The 22,328-nt window shown below is 40.7% G+C and overlaps 1 protein-coding gene across 2 annotated transcripts in view; it reads right to left on the bottom strand.

Moving 5' to 3' along the window:
• dgkab (diacylglycerol kinase, alpha b) overlaps positions 1-22,328 on the bottom strand; it is a 69,136-nt gene that overhangs the window by 3,975 nt on the left and 42,833 nt on the right. The window contains exons 21-23 of one of the 2 annotated variants that reach the window (XM_079844210.1): positions 22,055-22,229; positions 13,089-13,209; positions 12,929-12,989 (exon numbers count right to left, since the gene is read on the bottom strand). In XM_079844210.1, coding sequence (XP_079700336.1) covers positions 12,929-12,989; positions 13,089-13,209; positions 22,055-22,229 — 357 coding nt within the window. Of the gene's footprint in view, positions 1-12,661; positions 12,990-13,088; positions 13,210-22,054; positions 22,230-22,328 lie in introns of those variants that run through there. The other variant, XM_079844209.1, reaches the window with a different exon arrangement.

The raw sequence follows: 22,328 nt of genomic DNA, 5'->3' as shown, positions 1-22,328 counted from the left end.
AATATGAGCATATGCGATCAAATCGATAGCGTTTCAATCGAAGTAGGCCAATATAATCTATCCGTAATATTTCTATTGAAAAAGTCAAAATCTTAAGCAGATAGGCGACGCCCACGCACAGCGTGGGGTATACCCGCGCGGGTTTAAATAAGCGCGGTCGCTGTGTTTTATGTATCCTTTTTAACTCGTGAAGCTGTCCACCCACCTACATCGTTATGGCAGGATTTAATGGTAAGTCTGATCGTTTTATTTTTAAAAAGGTTCTATTTGCTGTGATGTTATTTGGTTTATTTGTAAAAATGTGCATCTGATATTGTAGATGGCTGTACCATATTTTCCATGTTTTATTACCACGTGGAATTATTGTATTGTTTAAACGTTTTGGTCATGCGAGTGCTCGGTCATTTTTCAGTGTGGTTTTATTGCTATTAGCATTAAAATATGAAAATGTCTTTTTTCATACCCCGTAATCTGGCTATGATTTGTAACACTGTGTGAGCATGTGTTTTTTTTATTTTATGTTGTAGTTAAACGTTTTATTGGTTATTCTTTATTGTTTAAATGTTTGTTCACACATGGAATGGGGATATTCTGTACGTTTTAACATTAGGCCTACTGGCATTAAAATAAAATAATTTATTTTTCATAGTCAGTAATCCGGCTATGATCTGTAACACTGTGTGATTATGTGTTATTTGATTTATGTTGTATTTAAACGTTTTATAGGTTATTCTATATTGTTTAAATGCTTTATGGAACGGTGATATTCTGTAGCTACGTTTTAACGGTAACGTTACTGGCATTAAAATAGGATAATTTATTTTTCATAGACCGTAATTCGGTTATGATTTGTTTCACTGTCTGCCAAGCAACTATTATTTGATTGTTTTATTGTATTCATGCTGTTATGGTTATCGGGTTATATTTATCCGCTTTTCAATTATTCTGAGATAATATCTATTGATGTGCTGGAGCTTTTATTCTGAACCTCCGGATGTGCCGGACTCTTAAGTTGATATTTACTGCAGGTCTCACGGTCAGAACATGTATTCTCTTATTTTGTATTTATCCGCGGCTCTGCGGATACGTAAGATGTTCTGGGCTGGATTTCCCAATAACGATGTATCTTAGCTCTAAAGAGCGCGTTCTACGAGCGAAGTTACGATCACTCGCAGCAATTCCACGTGCGTTTCCCAAAAATGTACTTAACATGAACGCGCGAGAACGCGCTCTAAGTGCTACTTAAGAGTCGCTGTCCATTTGCGAAGTGCTGAAATATAACCTTATATGGAATCGTTTCCTCTGAATGTTTCACCTAATAATTGTCATCTGATGTGGATTAGCAATCAAAACACGTCTATATAAAGTAACTACCTACAGGCTGAGGCACTGACAAAATGGCTGAAAAAAAACAAGAAAAGATCCCTTTCAAGAAGACGAAATAAATATCCTCATTTAATTTAGATGTGTATTTATAATTTTTTTTGTTTGTTACCTGCCCTCATAAAAAATAAAAAAAATCCAGTGATCATAAAATCAGTTTCCACAAAAATGTTAAGCAGCAGAACTGTTATTTTTTTTAATCAACATTGATAATAATGAGAATATTAAAATAAAAAAAAATAATAATAAAAAAGTGTACAATAAAGTACAATCAAAACCTTATAGTATTATCACAATGCAGTTGAATAAAGTTAAAGGTGTAATCTGCCAGTTGTCCTGTAGGTGACCTCATAACTCTGTCTTCTTACGATACACTTAGAGCTTTACGATTACTCCAGAGCACTCGTAGATCATTTTCAAGTGCTACTTAAGTTACGATGCTTTTGGGAAACAGACCTTAATATTAAGATCACTCGTACGATCGTTTTTACGATCAACTTAGGCTTACGATGCTTTTGGGAAACGCAGCCCAGGGCCGGGTTTCCCAATAACGATGTATCTTAGCTCTAAAGAGCGCGTTCTACGAGCGAAGTTACGATCACTCGCAGCAATTCCACGTGCGTTTCCCAAAAATGTACTTAACATGAACGCGCGAGAACGCGCTCTAAGTGCTACTTAAGAGTCGCTGTCCATTTGCGAAGTGCCGAAATATAACCTTATATGGAATCGTTTCCTCTGAACGTTTCACCTAATAATTGTCATCTGATGTGGATTAGCAATCAAAACACGTCTATATAAAGCAACTAAAGGCTGAGGCACTGACAAAATGCTGAACAAAAAAAAAACAAGAAAAGATGCCTTTCAAAAAGACGAAATAAATATCCTCATTTAATTCAGATGTGTATTTATATATTTTTTTGTTTGTTACCTGCCCTCATAAAAAAAAAAAAAAAAATCCAGTGATCATAAAGTCAGTTTCCACAAAAATATTAAGCAGCAGAACAGTTATTTTTTTAATCAACATTGATAATAATGAGAATATTAAAATAAAAAATAAAAAGTGTACAATAAAGTACAATCAAAACCTTATAGTATTATCACTATATCGTAAGCCTAAGTTGATCGTAAAAACGATCGTACGAATGATCTTAATATTAAGGTCTGTTTCCCAAAAGCATCGTAACTTAAGTAGCACTTGAAAATGATCGTAGATCTACGAGTGCTCTGGAGTAATCGTAAAGCTCTAAGTGTATCGTAAGAAGACAGAGTTATGAGGTCACCTACAGGACAACCGGCAGATTACACCATTAACTCTATCAACTGCATTGTGATAATACTATAAGGTTTTGATTGTACTTTATTGTACACTTTTTTATTATTATTTTTATTTTAATATTCTCATTATTATCAATGTTGATTAAAAAAAACAGTTCTGCTGCTTAATATTTTTGTGGAAACTGACTTTATGATCACTGGATTTTTTTTTTTTTTTTTTGAGGGCAGGTAACAAACTAAAAAATTATAATTACACATCTGAATTAAATGAGGATATTTATTTTGTCTTTTTGAAATGTATCTTTTCGTGTTTTTTTTTTGTTCTGCCATTTTGTCAGTGCCTCAGCCTGTAGGTAGTTGCTTTATATAGCCTAGACGTGTTTTGATTGCTAATCCACATCAGATGACAATTATTAGGTGAAACGTTCAGAGGAAACGATTCCATATAAGGTTATATTTCAGCACTTCGCAAATGGACAGCGACTCTTAAGTAGCACTTAGAGCGCGTTTTCGCGCGTTCATGTTAAGTACATTTTTGGGAAACGCACGTGGAATTGCTGCGAGTGATCGTAACTTCGCTCGTAGAATGCGCTCTTTAGAGCTAAGATACATCGTTATTGGGAAACCCGGCCCAGGTCGGTCCGTTTACATTTTGATAGTTTGATTTCCTATTTAAAATGAAATAAGCAGAAACGAGAAAACGGCTCCTTTATTCGTTTTTTCGTTAAACTTTTCTTTACAATACGCTCGGTTTTGGACAAGGGATGGTCATTGCAAATATTGTAATACATATCGGCAGAGGGTGGGTAGCGAAGATGGTGATTTTAAATTTTACTGTAACTGTAATCATAGCCGCGAGCGAGAGAGAGCTAGACAGCGAGGAGATGATTGACAGGACGATAGCGGAGGCAAGCGCAAGATAACTTTTGTTAATAAAAAATATTGATTTGTTTAATGTAAGAGTTTGTCTTTGTTTTATTGTTGTTGTTTTTAATCAAGTAATAGTGAACCACAAACTGAGCATTCGTTTTAAAGGGGAATTTCCAAAGAAAAAATTGTAGCCACCCCCCCCCCCCCACCCGCGTAGGCATATATTAAACTTGAATTTAAAAAAACGAATACGGATGACACAAAATACTCACATTAATAAAAAAAAAATCTTTGGAAATTCACCTTTAAAACGAATGCTCAATTTGTGGTTCACTATTATTATTCACTATTATTATTCACTATTATTACTAATCATCATATAAAGTTACTGTCTGTTTCAGACCGGATGTAAGCGCTGAAGTCACTGGTAGATCTGGCAGTGTGTAATCTGGACATACATCGGGGCTGTTCTCTCTCATTGAGTGCCAATGCCCTGTTTTAATCATTATTTATTATAAAACTGTAATTATTATAAAACTGTTAAAACTAATTAAATCCATATAAAACACACAAAAAAAGATGACACATTTTATTAGTACATCATGTCACCATTAACCAACATCAGAGAGCTGTGAACGTGAAAGTGTGTTGTTAAATTATTGAAATATGAACTTTATTAATCTCAGGAGGACTTCAAGTAAATATTTTAGGTCAAAAGAATTTGGCTGACAAAATGTTTGGAAATCCCTGGCCTTCAATGTTCAGAAATGATCAGAAATGGTATCATCGTATGTATACTAATAATATTAAACGCGATCAACACAACATTATGGATTGTTAAATTTTAGATGATTTCACACACCATATAAAACACATGATATGAAAGTAAGTTATTTTTCAGTGCAACATATGTTCAAAGAACAGACATGAGATATGCTTTATTATGCACTCTAAAAAAAGGTTCTATATGGCACTAAAAGTGGTTCTTGGTCGTACTCATAGCACCATATTTTAAAGGGTTAGTTCACCCAAAAATGAAAATTCTGTCATTAATTACTTACCCTCATGTCGTTCGACACCCGTCAGACCTCCTTTCGTCTTCGGAACACAAATGAAGATATTTTAGTTGAAATCTGATGGCTCTGATGGTCCATTGGCTCAATGGCACGGTTCACTCTCAAGACCCTTAAAAGGTACTAAAGACGTTGTTACAAAGTCCATCTCACTACAGTGGTTCTACAATAACTTTATGAATCGGCGAGAATAGTTTTTGTGCGCAAAAAAACCCTAAATAACGACTTATATAGTGATGACGTTTTCAAAACACGGCCTCATGAAGCTTCGAAGCGTTATGAATCAGTGAGTCGAATCATGATTCAGATCGCGTGTCAAACCGCCAAACTGCTGAAATTTGGCGATCCAAACTGCTGAATCGACTCACTGATTCATAACGCTTCGAAGCTTCATGATGCCTTGTTTTGAAATCGTCATCACTATATAAGTCGTTATTTAGGGTTTTTTTGCGCACAAAAATTATTCTCGCCGATTCATAAAGTTATTTTAGAACCACTGTAGTGAGATGGACTTTGTAACGACGTCTTTAGTACCTTTTAAGGGTCTTGAGAGTGAACCGTGCCATTGTGCCAATGGAGGCCTTTCAGAGCCATCAGATTTACACTAAAATATCTTCATTTGTGTTCCGAACGACATGAGGGTAAGTAATTAAAGACAGAATTTTCATTTTTGGGTGAACTAACCCTTTAACATGTTCTGTATATGGTGGCAATGCTACCTCAGCCAAAGAACCGGTGAAGAACCACTGAAGAACCAAGATTGGTGCTATACAGCACTTAAAAAGGTTCCCTTTTGATTACGGGCCAAGAAACAATTTTTGTGCCATATAGAACCTTTTTTTTTTTAGAGTGTAGCCGCCTGTGTGTGTGTGTGTGTGTGTGTGTGTGTGAGAGAGAGAGAGAGAGAGAGAGAGAGAGAGAGAGAACTATGAAAACTATTTATTCATAAAATATTTATTATATTATTAGTTCCTTCTTAGATTGTCTATAAACTGTATTTGACTGTTACTAATACAATACAATAGAGAAAAACATGATGTACTCTTTTGAGGGTCCACTTAAAAGGATTGGTTGTTCAAAAATAACTATTCTGATGCCCTAATCTCATTTCAGAGTTGTATGAATACATTTATTTTTTATTTTTGTACATATAATAGAAGTCAATGGATACCAATATTGGTTCTACTGATTCCCATGTTCTTCAGAATATCTTCACACAGAGAGTAAATGTTGACAGAAATTTAATTTTTGGATGTACTATACCTTTAATCGATTAGTATTTGGAGTATTTGATTCCCAAATAGGTGTATGTGGAAAGATTCTGATGTTTTTCTGTTAAAGCCTTAAAATATGTGAATTGTGCATTTAAATGTGCATTTACTATTCAAATTAATTTTAAAGCCTCACAAATGAAATAAAAAGAGTAAAGAAAACTGTAGGCTATTGGACGAGCGGTTATTCGCTCATTGTGTCCTTATTTATCTGAATGCCTGTAATCAATCAGGCAAAACAACGATTTATCATATTACACAAACTATTCATTGTTTTGAAAATGTAAACTGTTGCAGTTAATGCTTAACATTGTCTATTCGAAATAATCCATGAAACGAGTTGCGATTTGAGGAGCGCACTAATATTTTCAGTTCCATTCATTTGCGTGTTGTCTCAAGGCCATGCCCACAGCAAGAGAAATCTCATGAATATTCATGTTTACTCCACCCACTGGAACAGATATTAAATTACTGCTGTTGGTTCATCTATGTATTGATTTGCGCGTGAGTTATGGGTCTATTCATTGTTTTAACAATATACTGTTGAAATATATTAGCAGCTATTTATTTTTCAGGAAAACCTCTTTGATTTTAATAATGTAAATCTATTTTATTTATTGTGAATTTGATTAAATTATAAATCGTTCGATAGAATAAAGTTATTAATGTTTTAATATTGTAAATATGATATTTTTCATTTATTGCTTTAATTATAAATCTTTCAATTTAGTTATCCAATTTAAAAATGTAAATACAATATTTTATTTAGTCATTATATTATTGCATTTTATGTCTACTATTATTGTGCTCTTAATATCCATATCTGCTAATATGTAATTACAGCTTTTTAATAATTATATATTTTCACTGAATATTTACTTCATAAACAGGTATATTTATGTTCTAGGTGCAAGCATCGAACTTGAAGATGCCTTAAATGCCACGTTACACGCCATAGACCGTTGTAAGTCTGTTTTTTTAATATTTATATTTCATGTATTTGAATGATCAATTTCCTTGTGTCGGTAATTTATTTTATTTTACAGTGTTCAGCACACCCGACAGCACAGATCACGTGACCGGAGGTAATACAATGGTTTCTCATGATTGAATATTCAAAATCTTTATAAAACTATTCTTTAAAACACTGGTCGTCATAATCTTTTAAAACATTGTCTTTAGAATTAGCAGGACTAGTGACGCAGCCAGGGTTCGAATTAACACAAGAAGCAAACCACAATTCCCCCTCGAACGAGTCTGATGGTAAAAATTATTTGTGGGCCGTTATCGGCATTAACGTGCTGCATTAACGTGAGACTCTTATCGGGCGATAAAAAAAAGATCGCCGTTAATCTATTCTCAAAGTTGGGTTGGGAGCTGGGTCTATACTACGCAAGCTATGATGACTTTCACCTTGATATTTTAGCGCGGATGTATACCTAGCCGAATTGCACTGTAGGGGGCGAGAGAACGAGTCTTCGAACCTGTGTGTATGCCTACTAGTGTTGTCAAAAATATTGATATTTCAATATTTATCGATACTGAAATATCTGAAACGATACGATACTCATTCTCTACAGTATCGGTATCAGCTACGCTCTCCTCTCCGACCAACAGCGAGTTGACACGCACACGCCTCCTCTCATTCAGTCCGGTTAACCCTCCGAACATGGCTAACGACTGTTCTGCTGGATTTTTCTTAATGACAGCGTGTTAGTATTGGTGTGACCGGTTTGAATTTCGCGCGGGGTTGCACATAACGTTAATTCTACTAATTCCCGCAGATTTTGCACTCGCATCTGAAACGCACACACATACCGTAATAAAGCAACCTCTGATATACAAGTGCAAAAATTAGCTCCTTTTTCCATCTTATTAAAAGGTTAGTTTTCCCAAAAATGAAAATTCTGTCATTAATTACTTACCCTCATGTCGTTCGACACCCGTCAGACCTCCATTCATCTTCGGAACAGAAATGAAGATATTTTAGTTGAAATCTGATGGCTCTGAAAGGCCTCCATTGGCACAATGCACGGTTCACTCTCAAGACCCTTAAAAGGTACTAAAGACGTCGTTACAAAGTCCATCTCACTACAGTGGTTCTAAAATAACTTTATGAATCGGCGAGAATAGTTTTTGTGCGCAAAAAAACCCTAAATAACGACTTACATAGTGATGACGATTTCAAAACAAGGCATCATGAAGCTTCGAAGCGTTATGAATCAGTGAGCCGAATGATGATTCGGATCGCGTGTCAAACCGCCAAACTGCTGAAATTTGGCGATTCAAACTGCTGAATCGACTCGCTGATTCATAACGCTTCGAAGCTTCATGATGCCTTGTTTTGAAATCGTCATCACTATGTAAGTCGTTATTTAGGGTTTTTTTGCGCACAAAAACTATTCTCGCCGATTCATAAAGTTATTTTAGAACCACTGTAGTGAGATGGACTTTGTAACGACGTCTTTAGTACCTTTTAAGGGTCTTGAGAGTGAACCGTGCCATTGTGCCAATGGAGGCCTTTCAGAGCCATCAGATTTCAACTAAAATATCTTCATTTCTGTTCCGAAGATGAATGGAGGTCTGACGGGTGTCGAACGACATGAGGGTAAGTAATTAATGACAGAATTTTCATTTTTGGGTGAACTAACCCTTTAATGGTCAAATACACTCAAAAATGTCTCAATGCCCATCTTGGTGAGTTTTAACGTAAACACAGTCGTAACCAGCTCACAGGAACAGTTTTTGGGATCCATGCGTGCGTCAGGTCTTAAAGGGACAGAAGTTATTTATTATTAAAACTACAAAAAGACAAACGATTACTTACAAGTACACATATTCTGAATGCCTTCGGCAGAATTCAAATGAGCCATTTTAATCTAGATTAATTCCAAGATTACAGTGAGATTAATCTAGATTAAAAAAAAAAATCTATGCCCACCACTAGTAAAAATATACACTTTTTCCCTCTTTCACACTGACAGATGATTTAAATGTTTTAAACTATTCTTTTTATTTTTTATATAGAAATAAGGAGCATTGATTTCACTGAGGAAGCGAACCATGATCCCTGCTCGAACGAGTCTGATGGTAAAAATATACGCTTTTCCCCCTCTTTCACAATGACAGATTATTTAAAATGCTTTAAACTAATCTTTTTCAATTTTTATATAGAAATAATTTGCATCGATTTAACCAAAGATCAAGAAGGAAAGCCTGCTGCTCACCACAAGTCACAGAGGAGCCACACCGACACTGCTAACTCGATCGACCTTGACGGAAAAAAATATCAGCTTTTTTCTTTTTTACACGTTGTAGTTTATGAAATATGTAACCGAATACACAGTTACTAGACATCATAAATTCAGCTTTCACCACCCCTGTATTCTCATGGAGAAACTTTGTCAGACTAACATAACCGTGCGGCTCTCTCGGCGCCATAGGCGGGCTCTCCATTATCTCAATGCTGCAGTAGTCATCCTCCGGGGTTTTAGGTCCATTTAAGCAAGCCATGTCTATGAATTTCACACGCTCTTTTTCTCTGTTTCAGCAACACCATGGAACCTCTGGTTATATACAACTCTGATGGAATGCAAAAGCCGTCACATTGTCTGCACATGCGCGACCCCTCGACCTTCAAATTACCCTGACCCTACCACTAAATTATCCATATTGGACATACAAAGGTCAACATCAGTATTTCCCTGCCGGAGGGCTGATCACTCACAGATGGACAAGGGACAACACACTTCATAACAATAACCCATTCATAACCATAACTCAAGGTCAAAGGTGGACGCCTAGGGGATGGGGCCCCCGGGGGGGGAGAGGTCAACACACTTCAAAGACAAAGTTCAAGGGTCATCATCAATCAAAAATTATGGCAGTCGGTGTACCATAATAACTACTTATTTAAACTGTGTCATTTATGTGAAATTATTTTTTAATTTGGTGCCTTCTAGACTGAGAAAAGACAGAAAATGTATTTTTGTCTGATGTGGATGAAAAGACAACAATTCCCAGAATGCACTTGCTTCGCTGCCCTACGAGGCCACTCCCAAAGCCACGGCTACTGGTTATCACTTGCCCACCGCGGCATTGCCCCACCGTCGTTTTGATATTCATAGTAATAAAATCATTTCGTTCAGTTAGAGAATAAACACTACAATTAAAAACTGAACGTGTCTTTTCAATAAAGTGTGAGTGAGCCGAACGAAAGTCACGACACAAGCGCAGCAGGAGTCAGATTTCATTCATCACGAAGAGAGAAGAGCTGAGCAGAGCTGAGGTAAGCGCGGCATTCATTCTCGGCGCGTGTCCAGTCTGGCGCGTTATCAGATCATGCCTCTGGAAGCTTAACTTTCATAGGAATTCATTGAAAAGTTGAAACACTCGCTTTGCTCTGCACCGCTCCGTTATTAATGCCCGAGCCGAGTGGCAGCGGCTGTGCGCATTTACACGGGTTTAGTCGGGTTGAAAACATGTGGAACTAGGTCTTACTACTGACTGTAGTCCCTAGCCTCTGGCCAAAAAATCCTCAGATGACGCAAAATGACGATCATCGAAGGATTTTTTCCACTAATACTGAAAAAAAAGAAAAAATGCAATTCACAAGCAATTATATTATATTGAGAATTGTGGCATTCCTAATATTTATTAAGTGAAAATAGTGATATATTCTATTTACACCATGTAAAATGAGCAGTTCTTTGCAATTTGTGTAAATAGTAATTACATGCAATTTATACTTCATTTTGACAAATGCGTACTATTTGCAACTCGGTAGCCTATTGTTGTACATTAACAGGATGCAATAATAACATAGAGTGTAAATTATTATATTTATTAAAATTATTAAATGGATGCCGGCTTAATGGGACAATAAAAGCCCTCCTGTCACGATTCACCAGTGAGAGTGCCCGTGATTACCACCAGTGGGCACTCCACCCCGGACTGCCACTCCATCAAGAACTACATTTCCCATAATCCTTGTTTACACTTGTGTCTCATTTACCACATTTCCTCTTGTCTCCTGATGATTTTGATTACTTGTCAGTTCTGTGGTTTACCCTTTTGCCTGTCTCTCCTGTCTTGTTTGCCTGTTTGGACTGCTTGCTTGTTTATGATCTTTTGCCTGTTTTTTGACTACGATTGTGTATTAACCTTTAATAAAGCTGCGTTTGTATCCTCAATCTTCGTGTCTCAGAGCAGTTACGTTACACCTCCCTACACCGACCCAGAGCCATAGAAAAAGAGAGTTGCGACACCCTTTGATCTCGCCGCCACGCGGTCACGTGGTTCATGGAGCTCTCAATAGTTCCAAACAACTCCGCGCTGTCAATCTGTTTGAACAGGATTAAGCAGGAAAGTCACCAGTTTCACTATATTTGCAGCAATTTCTAGTAAATATTAACATATGTGCATCGCCTTTGACTAGGCATTACAGTAGCATTTTGAGTGTATTTTGAGTGATCTGGCTATTTTATTTGGGTTCATGTGAGTGCATGATTTTACAGCGTTGAGTGTTGTAGCCTATCACGGGCATTTCTGTTGAAAATAATGACCAGTCATATGTTTAATTTACCAGGAATGAGAATCCATATCGATTAAAACAAGTTTTTCTGAATGAATTTTAGTGCAAGTTTACGTTTTACACAAATCTTCCCATTATCTACAAATCCTCTCATCATAACAAAAGCACAGAGATGATTTAAATAAAGATTTATAGTAAAGTTTAGTCAAAAGTTTTTGTTTTTCATGAGACTTTGAGATTTTCCCTACAATTAGCCTATATATTTAACACTTCAGTACAAATAAAGTAACAAAATTAGATATTTTAATGTTATAATAGTGATTTGATGATCTATAAAAATTCATTTAAAAAAAAAGAGAAAAAAATGGCCAATGAGCCAATAAGTGTTCTTCTTCTGCTATCTACTGGTTATAGTGGTAATTTCTTTTATAATTTAAATGTTAACATCCGAATGTTATTTTATGTTACTCACATAAGCATACACGCCAGGTGAATATAAATGAATGATTCAAGTATATACAGAATTTAAGCCAAGAAAGAAGTTTGAAATAGTGTTTAAAAAACAGGGCAACCAAATTAATTCAACTCTTTTTATCCAGGCGTTATTAATATTCATTATGCATAGGCGTTATACGTTATTCCTTGAATGGGCTACTTCATAGAAACGCTTTCGACAGAAAGATCTCAGAGAGACTAAAAACTGTTGAAATATGACCGATAGCATCTGGATATAGTAGTTGTTGCAGTGCTGCTAACAATCTATTATAACAATAAACATTAACTATAAAGAGCTTCATAAAATAGTACCACTTCTATTAATATTATTGAGAGGTCAACTAATGCCATAAAATCTCAAAATATGCAGTAATTTAATCAATTTGCCAGCGAGTGTGCTTGAGATACAGTGTAATGAATGGGGTTCAATGCTGGAATTATTGGTTGTTTGGAACTATTGGTCGCTCCATGACACGCTTTACTTCGGCATTCCTCAGTTCCTATGGAAGTCTATGGGAGTGTCATAACTCTGTTTTTCAATGGCTCTGCAGCTACCCAATAAATGCTTTTATTATTATTAAACATTTTGTTTAAACATTTTAGTTTTCTGTCCATTTTTAGCTCATTTTTTATTGAAAGTAAATGCCTTTCCGATGTAATGGGGAAAGGGATAAGAGCGAGCTTGTGTCAAAACCAAGATCCTGAGCCTTACGCTTTACTGACCACATGAAGGTGTTTTTTTTGTTGTTGTTGTCTTGTTTGGCCCAATCAGGCATTGTTAGGCGGAGCTAGTGAGAATGGCACTCACCAACAAGGCTCGCTATTTGCACTTGGTGTAAATAGACACTCCATTAAAATAAATGCTGTTCTTTTGAACTTTCTATGCGGTTAAATGGCAGCAACATTCATACCATCAAACAACATGATGAAACATTTCAATGAATGAGAAATCGCTGTAAACAAACTAGAACCGACACTCTATAATAACGTTGATGCAGATCATCATGTGTTTTTAAGTGCACACCTACCGTACATGGAGGCTGCATCCACGGCTCTCCATCAACCTGCATGGGCAGAGTTTTATATGTTCTACAGGAAAGCAATGCTGTTAATAATATTCAATAATATTCAGATTCGCTTGCTTATCCAAATGCACAGTATATGGTAAAACACATCATCTGGCTTCACCTGATAGTGACATGAGCAGCCTGAACCAGGCGATGTGCTTTACTCTTCAAGCCTGTGTAAATCTGCCCCATTTCCACCACACTCTCCAGCCCAACAACCTCGAGGAGTTTATCATTCATGTCTGCAAGCGTAAACACAGCATTTAGTGTGAAAGATGGCATCATCAACACACACAACAACCATGAAATTGACTTCATTAATATACATTCCAAATCTTAATAACAACTCATTGGTTCATGTTATTTCAAAGAAGAATGTTTTTGTGTTTATTCTTTCCTCAATGTAATAACTTGTCTTGAATATTTTGCTTCATTTGCAAATGTCAAATATGTTGTTGTATAAGTTCTGTGTCCTGTTTGACAGTTGATTTAAATTGTGTAAAATTAATAAATACTTTGACAAGAAATAATATTAAGACCTGCAGTACTGTCGACATAATTATTATCTTTTCTTGTATGAACATATTCAACTAAATAGTTTTTTTTTTAAATGTCTGACAAATGGATACATCATAATGTAATTACAATTTTTACATTATGAGAAAATTATGACTATTTAATACTAATATTTTGTTCTAAAAACTATTACAATAATGAAAATATGACGTTTTGGTGAGTTAACACCGTTCAAGCGCAAAAATACACTAAAGAGAGCTCAATTCACTTTTTGTTTGTTTTTTAAAAACATCTATATAGTTTTTTATCATTTTGTTTTAGTAAGTAGCCTATATCAGGTTAAGCTAAAGCTTCAAATAAGTTTAATTTTTTTTAATTTTTTTATTTCAGTTAACATTTAATTTCAAGTAATGAATATTTTTTTGTTTTAGTTATTAACTATTATAACCCTGACACTTTATTGAATAATATGTGTCAAATAGTGTTCTTAGTCTTTCCTCCTGACTATGAATTAAATGGGAATTAAATTAAATACAGTTTATTGTGTGTAATCAAAAACGTAAATATAATGCATGACTTTTAATTATAAACAAGCTCAAAATACAACTCTTATTTTGAAATGTCTGCACTTACTATTGCAGTTCAGATGAGGGAGATAAAATATGCATTGTTACAACCATCTAAAACATATTACTATATAAACATCGTAAAGTAAACATTGTCATTATTCCTCAGCATTAGTTCATAAACAATAACCTGTCATAAATGTGTGTTTTTCATTGATTGATCGCCGCTCTGAAGCGCTGTCACGTGAGCCTGTAGAAGCACAGCGCCGTGTTTTCCCGCCGTTAGATTCACACGTTACAATTCAAACGTGCGCATTTGTTACACAGGACATCAGGGGCCCGTTTCAATAAGGAGGTTCAACCAACTCTGAGTTTAAACCTGAACTCTGAGTTAAGCACATGCACCCCAACTATGAAAAGACATGATCAATGGAGCTCCGAAATTATGATTCACCATGGCAAAAGCACCCAACAAAAAGACGTTTGCATACTTCTGGGTCAATCTATAAGTTTAATTCTTAATTAGTTTAAGTTTAATTTTCATGGTATCCAAAAGGCAAAAAAAGAATGTGGCAGCAGCTAAAAATAAAAAATAAAAACATAATTCAATCAGGTAAAGCTTTAAGCATAAAAGGTTCATGGGTGTAGGTTTAATGACTTTACAAACATTTGACATATTAAATAAATATCATTCAGTGTCCAATATGAAGCAGCTTTTCCCACATAGACCCTTTTTTACAGACTGTGATTACGTGTTTTAACGGTCATCAATATTGTAAATCCTGCAACGTTTTTTGTATTTTTTTTCTTTTTAAATGTATATACATTTATAACACTAATACTTTGTATTATATTACTTTTGCATCAAATGACAAAAAACTAGTTACCGCTGATGTGGAGTGGATGGTAAAAGTAATATCTTTCTCTCTTTTCACTTCCATTATCATTCTCACTCTATTTTTTACCCTTTTTTTTGAAAGTTGTGAAATCATTATTGTGGAGTTTTTCTTTTGCTATTTGAGCATTATGTTCTCTGATCCCACCTGTTACATTTATTAATTAGGGTAATGACATAAAAATTTACTAAGATGACCATAAAAATTGTAAATAAATGTATTTAACAGCTGTGGTGGTGGTTATGGCATATATCTCATACTACCATCTGGCAGCATCCTTCCATCCCATACAATCCATTTTCAGAAAGTGTGATGGTGGGAATATGAGTATCATCAATGAGTCCAACCACTGGAAATCCTAAAGGAAATTCTAATTATTAGGTTACTTCTAGAGTTTTATCAAGTGAACGTCAGGATCCTTCCTGTATAAAAGGACATGCCATTGTTGACAGTGTCCTCATGATGAAATATGAGCAATGAATGAATGCACATGCACTGCAAAGAATGTTTTTCTTTCTTTGTATTTTTGTCAAGTGGCAGATCATTTAACTTGTTTTAAGTAAACTTCTCTTACTTTAGATTTAGATTTAATTTATATTTTTTGAAATATGACAAAATACTACAAAAAAAGCATTTGTGCAGTTTGAATGAATGAATAAAGTATTTGAACACTGCTGGCGCTTTAAAAAGGGGGAGGAGACCGAAAGAAACGATACTCGGTTACTTAACGTAACCTCGGTTCTCTCTAGAAGAGGGAACGAGTATTGCGTAAGTTCCTTACGCTACGGGGGAAGTATTCTTTCTTCGAGATTTCTGAAAAACCCAAAATTATCCTTAATTTTGTAACATTGTCAACGCAGTGCGGCAGCCTGGCAGACCATAGCAGGCTATTCCAGCGTGCTATTGGCTGCTCTGCTGGCAACTGCAGCAGCCTATCGGTGAGCCCGCGTGACGTGGCGACCAATGAGGGCGCTTCGCGCCCACCTGGCTTCATTTGCCTACAGGTGGGGCGTGGCCACGTGTATATAAGCAGGGCTCACGGGCTGCATATTCGGTTTTCGTAGTTCTGAAGCGTAAAAGCCTGCGGGGCGCACGGCAAGGAACGCAATACTCGTTCCCTCTTCTAGAGAGAACCGAGGTTACGTTAAGTAACCGAGTATCGTTCTCTTACGAGAGGTTCTCTCGTATTGCGTAAGTTCCTTACGCTACGGGAACATATTGTCAACGCCGTGCGCGCCTCGCATACAGCATATGTATCCCAGGGAACCGGGGAAAAAACACTGCTCGGGCAGGGTGGCCGGTAAAGGAAACGGGCCACCACATATACGGACACTTCATTTGAACTGACGGGTGGTTACAACAGGTGGTTACAACACCCTGTCCCATGAATGAGGGAACGGCACCTGCCGGTCTCCTTCAAATTCACCACACCTTGTCTCATGAATGAGGGAACGGCAACGCCGGTCGCCTTCAAATTCACAATATCTTGTTATATGAGTGAGGTAACGGCACCGCCGGTCACCTTCAAACTCACAACAGCTCGTCTCGTAAATGAGGGAACAGCACCGCCGGTCTCCTTCAAATTCACATGAGCCTAGTACCGAACTTACTACCAGTATGTGAGCTATGTCTGCGCAGAATCACTGGGCAGAACCAACAGCCCTATTGAACTGATAACACTTTCGCCTGTAAGGCAGGAACTTCCAGATTGTAAAATCTCACGAACGTAGACGGGGAGGCCCAGCCTGCCGCCATACAGATATCGTGGATGGAAATCCCTCTGGCCCAAGCCCACGAAGAGGCCATGCCTCTGGTGGAGTGTGCTCTGACACCTAGCGGGCACTGCAGGTGTTTGGAAGCGTATGCAGTTGCAATCGCGTCCACTATCCACCTGGACAGGGTCTGTTTCGAGGAGGCGAGACCTTTAGCGCGCCCTCCAAACGAAACAAATAGCTGCTCAGAACGCCTGAAGGCGGCGGAGCGTGTGACATAAACCCTCAATGCCCTGACAGGGCAGAGGATATTGCCACCGTCCCCCTCGTCGGATGCTGGCAGAGCCGAGAGGGAGATAATCTGTGCCCTGAAGGGAGTGCCGATCGCTTTGGGGACATAACCATGCCTCGGTCTGAGAATGACCTTAGAGTCATTAGGACCGAACTCCATACACGTCGGGCTCACTGAGAGCGCGTGTAGATCCCCCACGCGTTTCACTGAAGCCAGAGCTATCAGGAACGCGGTTTTTAGCGAAAGGAACCTTGGTTCCACAGTCTCGAGCGGTTCAAAGGGATGAGCCTTCAGGGCCTCTAGGACCAAGGCCAGATCCCATATAGGAACCAAAGGGGGCCGCGGGGGATTCATCCGTCTGGCTCCTCTGAGGAAACGGATGATGAGCTCGTTCCTTCCTAGCGTGCTACCTAGCGTCGTCCGAGCGAACGCTGCTATAGCCGCCACATACACTTTGAGCGTGGAAGGGGACCTGCCCAGTTCCAAAAGCTCTTGGAGGAAGGAGAGCACCCGCTGGACCCCACATTGCTGTGGGTCCAATCCCTTGGAAACACACCACTCAGTGAACACCGACCACTTAGAACTATATAACCGCCTCGTCGAGGGGGCTCTAGAGTGTGAAATCGTGTTCATAACCCCTTCGGGCAGGTCAACGGGTATCCGTTGGTCACCCATACATGCAGAGACCATCGCTCTGGATGGGGATGCCAAACTGACCCTCCTGCTTGAGAGAGGAGGTCTGCTCTCAGCGGAACTGGCCAGGGGGGTGAGTGCGACAGCTTCACCAGCTCTGGGTACCAAATCTGGTTCTCCCAGCGCGGCGCTATAAGGAGCACCGGGCGGCGCGTCTCCCTGATTTTCGCTATGACCTGGGGCAATAGGGAAATCGGCGGGAAAGCATACAGCGGGAGGCTGGGCCAAGGTTGGGACAGCGCATACTCGCTTTTGGACAGAAACGTCGGGCAGCGGGCGTTCTCTTTTGTTGCAAAGAGGTCGAGCTCCGCTCTGCCGAATAGGCGCCATACCAGCTGGACTGTCTGGGGGTGCAGGGACCATTCTCCTGAGAGAATGAGGCCCCTGGACAGCTTGTCCGGGCCCACATTGAGGTGGCCCGGTACGTGCGCAGCTCTCAGCGAGCGCAGCGAGCTGTCTGCCCACACGAGCAGGCGTTCTGTCAGATTGCCCAGACACCTGGACCTGACACCGCCCTGCCGGTTCACGTAGGACACCACAGTGGTATTGTCCGACCGGACCAACACGTGGTGTCCTCGTATAAGCGGGAGAAACTGCTTGAGCGCGTTCTCTACCGCTATCATCTCCAAACAGTTTATGTGTAGGAGCTTTTCTCCGCTCGACCAGAGGCCCGAGGCTGATCTGCCCTCGAAAACGGCGCCCCAACCCGTGGTGGAGGCGTCCGTAGAGATGACCTTGCGGTGTGAGATGGCTCCCATCGTCACTCCCCTCTGGTACCAGTCGGCTACTAACCAGGGCTCTAGGCTGAAACACAGCTCTGAGTCACTCTGATCCTGAAGCCTCCGGACGCCCAGGCTCTGTGAGGCACTCGGGCGTTTAACCAGCATTGCAGCGGGCGCATGCGCATTAAGCCCAGCTGGAGCACAGCTGCAGCTGAGGCCATACGTCCCAGCATCCTCTGAAAGAGCTTGAGAGGTGCGATTTTGCCCGGCCGGAAGTACTCAGCCATGCGCTGAACTTGGCGCGCGCGTTGGGGTGACAGGCGGGCTGACATTGCCACAGTGTCCAGATTCAAACCCAGAAATGAGGTTGATTGCGTGGGCACTAATGAGCTCTTGGTCCAATTGACCGTGAGCCCCAGGCTGTCCGGATGGCTGAGCAGCATTGCCCTGTGGGCGAGGAGCTCGGCCTCTGACTGCGCCAGGATGAGCCAATCGTCCAGATAGTTCAACACTTGCATCCCTCGACTTCTCAGAGGAGCGAGGGCCGCGTCCATGCACTTCGTAAATGTACGGGGTGCTAGTGACAGGCCGAACGGAAGGACGGTGTATTGATAAGCCTGGCCGTCGAAGGCGAATCGTAAGAATGGCCTGTGACGTGGCGTTATCTTGATTTGAAAATATGCATCTTTCAAATCTAGGGAGATTAGCCAGTCTCTCGGGCGAGTATGCGCGAGGATCTGCTTGGTCGTGAGCATCTTGAACGATCTTCTCATAAGAGCTTTGTTCAGACGCCTCAGATCCAGAATCGGTCTGAGCGACCCATCCCTTTTTGGCACGAGAAAATACCGGCTGTAAAAGCCTGACTCGCTCATAGAATGGGGAACCGGTTCTATAGCCCCTTTGCACAGCAGCGTGGCTATTTCTGCTACTTCCTCGCTCACTCTCGTCTCTGTACGCGCACAGAAGCGTGGAGGGTGGCGAGCGAACTGCAGAGTGTAGCCGTGCTTCACTGTTTTCAGCACCCATTCTGATACACCTGGAATGGCTTCCCACGCTCTCGCGTGTGCCACACGGGATAGAACGGCCTCCGGGCTCAAAACGCCGCGCTTCGCGGGTTTGACGGCCTGTATAGGAGGGGCGGGCGCAGTGCGCGCGCTCTCTGTGCTGTGGGCCAGCCGATCGTTCTCGATGGCTGGCCGCCTTACACACTGTATCTCTGCCGCTTCGAGCGGGGAGTGGCTTGTGTGTGGCCCTACACTCGTCGTTCCGGCCATCTTGGGCGGAGAACAAATGGTGTGTGGCGCGGCGCATGGCGCCGGGGGCAGAATGTTCGCGAAAATGTGTGAGCGCGTTTGAGCGGGCACAACTCTTACGCGTGGAACATGACCGGTTAAGAGTGGCTGTGTGACAGCGCGTGTGGTGATTAGGCGTGGGCGCAAATAAGCGGACACGTGACCTAACTCTAGCACTCGAGCGGCCGGTGGCCGCTTTATGTGAGTGAGAGACACGGGATTTGTGGTGCTTGGGTGCAGGGGTGAACACAAAAGTGGGCACGTTTACTGCATTTGAAAACACATACGGCGTGAGCCGTGCAACCAGAAATAAAAGCAACTTCGTGATTTCTCTGGTTCGTCGTAAAAATTAGCGCGGCATGAACAGAGGGGGGAGGAGGCTCGCTCCGAGACCGTTCATTTGTACCATCCCTTGCAAGCGGCGCGGTGGCGCGGCTTGAACAGAGGGGGAGGAGGCTCGCTCCGAGACCGTTCATTTCTACCATCCCTCGCAAGCGGCGCGGTGGCGCGGCTTGAACAGAGGGGGAGGAGGCTCGCTCCGAGACCGTTCATTTCAACCATCCCTTGTAAGCGGCGCGGTGGCGCGGCTTGAACAGAGAGGGGGGGAACAGCGGAGTGATGTCATCATAAAACTGCTCGAGTCGAGCCCGCAGGGTCGACATAGAGAGTTCCTCGCACTCGGGGCAATCGCCCGCGAGGAGTGCGGCGGCGGCGTGGTCACGGCCCAGACAGAGAGCGCAGACACGTGGCGGTCTCTGGTGCTGAGCTGCACGTGGCACGAGCCGCAGGTGGAACGAGGCGTTTTGATAAAAACGCTCGTGCTCTTTTATGAAACGTGTGACGCAACGGCGAGAACACGTGCAATGAAAGGATATAATGCTGCCGGATAGCAGAGCAGGCACGGATGGCTGAAGGTGGCGCGATGCTGCCGGCTTCTTCAGGCGCTGTCCTCTGCTTGCTCGTCTGCACGTTCAACGGCGGCGGGTTCCAGATCCAGCGATGCGAAGGGCTTCGCTGAAGAAAAGAAAATCGAATATGCAGCCCGTGAGCCCTGCTTATATAGACGTGGCCACGCCCCACCTGTAGGCAAATGAAGCCAGGTGGGCGCGAAGCGCCCTCATTGGTCGCCACGTCACGCGGGCTCACCGATAGGCTGCTGCAGTTGCCAGCAGAGCAGCCAATAGCACGCTGGAATAGCCTGCTATGGTCTGCCAGGCTGCCGCACTGCGTTGACAATGTTACAAAATTAAGGATAATTTTGGGTTTTTCAGAAATCTCGAAGAAAGAATACTTCCCCCGTAGCGTAAGGAACTTACGCAATACGAGAGAACCTCTCGTAAGAGAACTCTGGGTTTACCAAAGAAAACCTGCTCCTGACCAGGTTAGGTTCATAGAGTAAGTTACCCTGGTAACTGACTCTGAGTATAAGTTACCTCTCTTTTAGAAACAGGCTTGACTTACCCTGCTTTCTCGGGTTTGACATACCTCCCATTCTGAAACAGAAAACCCAGAGTTTCCCTCATTTCAGGGTTAACATACTCTGAGTTTTCACTTAACCTCCTTTCTGAAACGGGCCCCAGTTCTGACTGGATCTCTTCCCTAATCGTCCCTCCCTAACATTTTCGTCTCGTTTTTATTCGTTGACGAAAATGACAGTAGATTTTCGTCATCGTTTTTGTCATCCAAAAATGTTTTTTATTTAGTTATCGTCTCGTTTTTGTCAGTGAAAAAAGGTAGTTGACGAAAATGATGACGAAATAAACACTGGTTTAGAGAGACCGAATCCTTGATGGAAGCGTTTCAGACACTGAGAGAAAAGGGCTGATGCTGCAGTGGATATTATGTGAAAGTGTTTTTGACCTTTGAAACCTGTTGTAGGAGACGCCAAAACAAAACCAGGAACCTTTAAAAAAGCATAATAGGGGCACTTTAAAGGTGCAGTGTGTAGATTTTAGCGGCATCTAGTGGTGAGGTTGTGAATTGCAACCGTCCACCAGTCACCCCTGCCTTTCGAAGCACATAGAGAAGCTACGGTGGCCGACACAGTACAAAACTGTCGTCTGAGACAGCAGAGAGTGACTAGCGCTCTGTAGAGAAGTTTGTGCGTTTAGGGCTTCTGTAGAAACATGGCGCCGCAAAATGGCGACTTCACTGTAAGGGGACCCGCGGTGTGTGTAGATAGAAATGGCTCATTCTAAGGTAATAAAAACATAACGCTTCATTATGTAAGGTCTTTATACACCACTGAAAACATAGTTATGTATATTATATTGCATTTCGGTCAATAGATCCTCATAAATACTACACACTGCACCTTTAAGTAAGCATCTAACCTTAGATTATCATTTGACAGCTATTTTATATATTTGGATTATTATTTTAAAAAGCGTTTTCTTACCCTGTGAGCACATCTCAAGAGCATCAGGATCAACAGTGACCTCTTGCCACTTCTTTAGTTTCTCAACACTCTTTGTTTCTCCCCACAGGTTTGAACCGCCGTGCATGCTGGGAATGTTCAGGACAGCAACACCCTCCAAAGAGAATCTGCTCAGGTCGACAGGAACGCCACAACACTACAGGGACAGCGAGATTAATGTCATTAATGGATAATCAATAATGTCATTTGATGGAATAAAGCTCCAATTGTAGAAAAGAGTGTAAAAAAAATTTAT

This window comes from Gobio gobio (genome assembly GCF_949357685.1).
Source record: "Gobio gobio genome assembly, chromosome: 19".
Classification (NCBI taxonomy): Eukaryota; Metazoa; Chordata; class Actinopteri; order Cypriniformes; family Gobionidae; genus Gobio; species Gobio gobio.
Note: the sequence above shows the minus strand (reverse complement) of the source record. Positions and strands in the feature narration are given on the sequence as shown.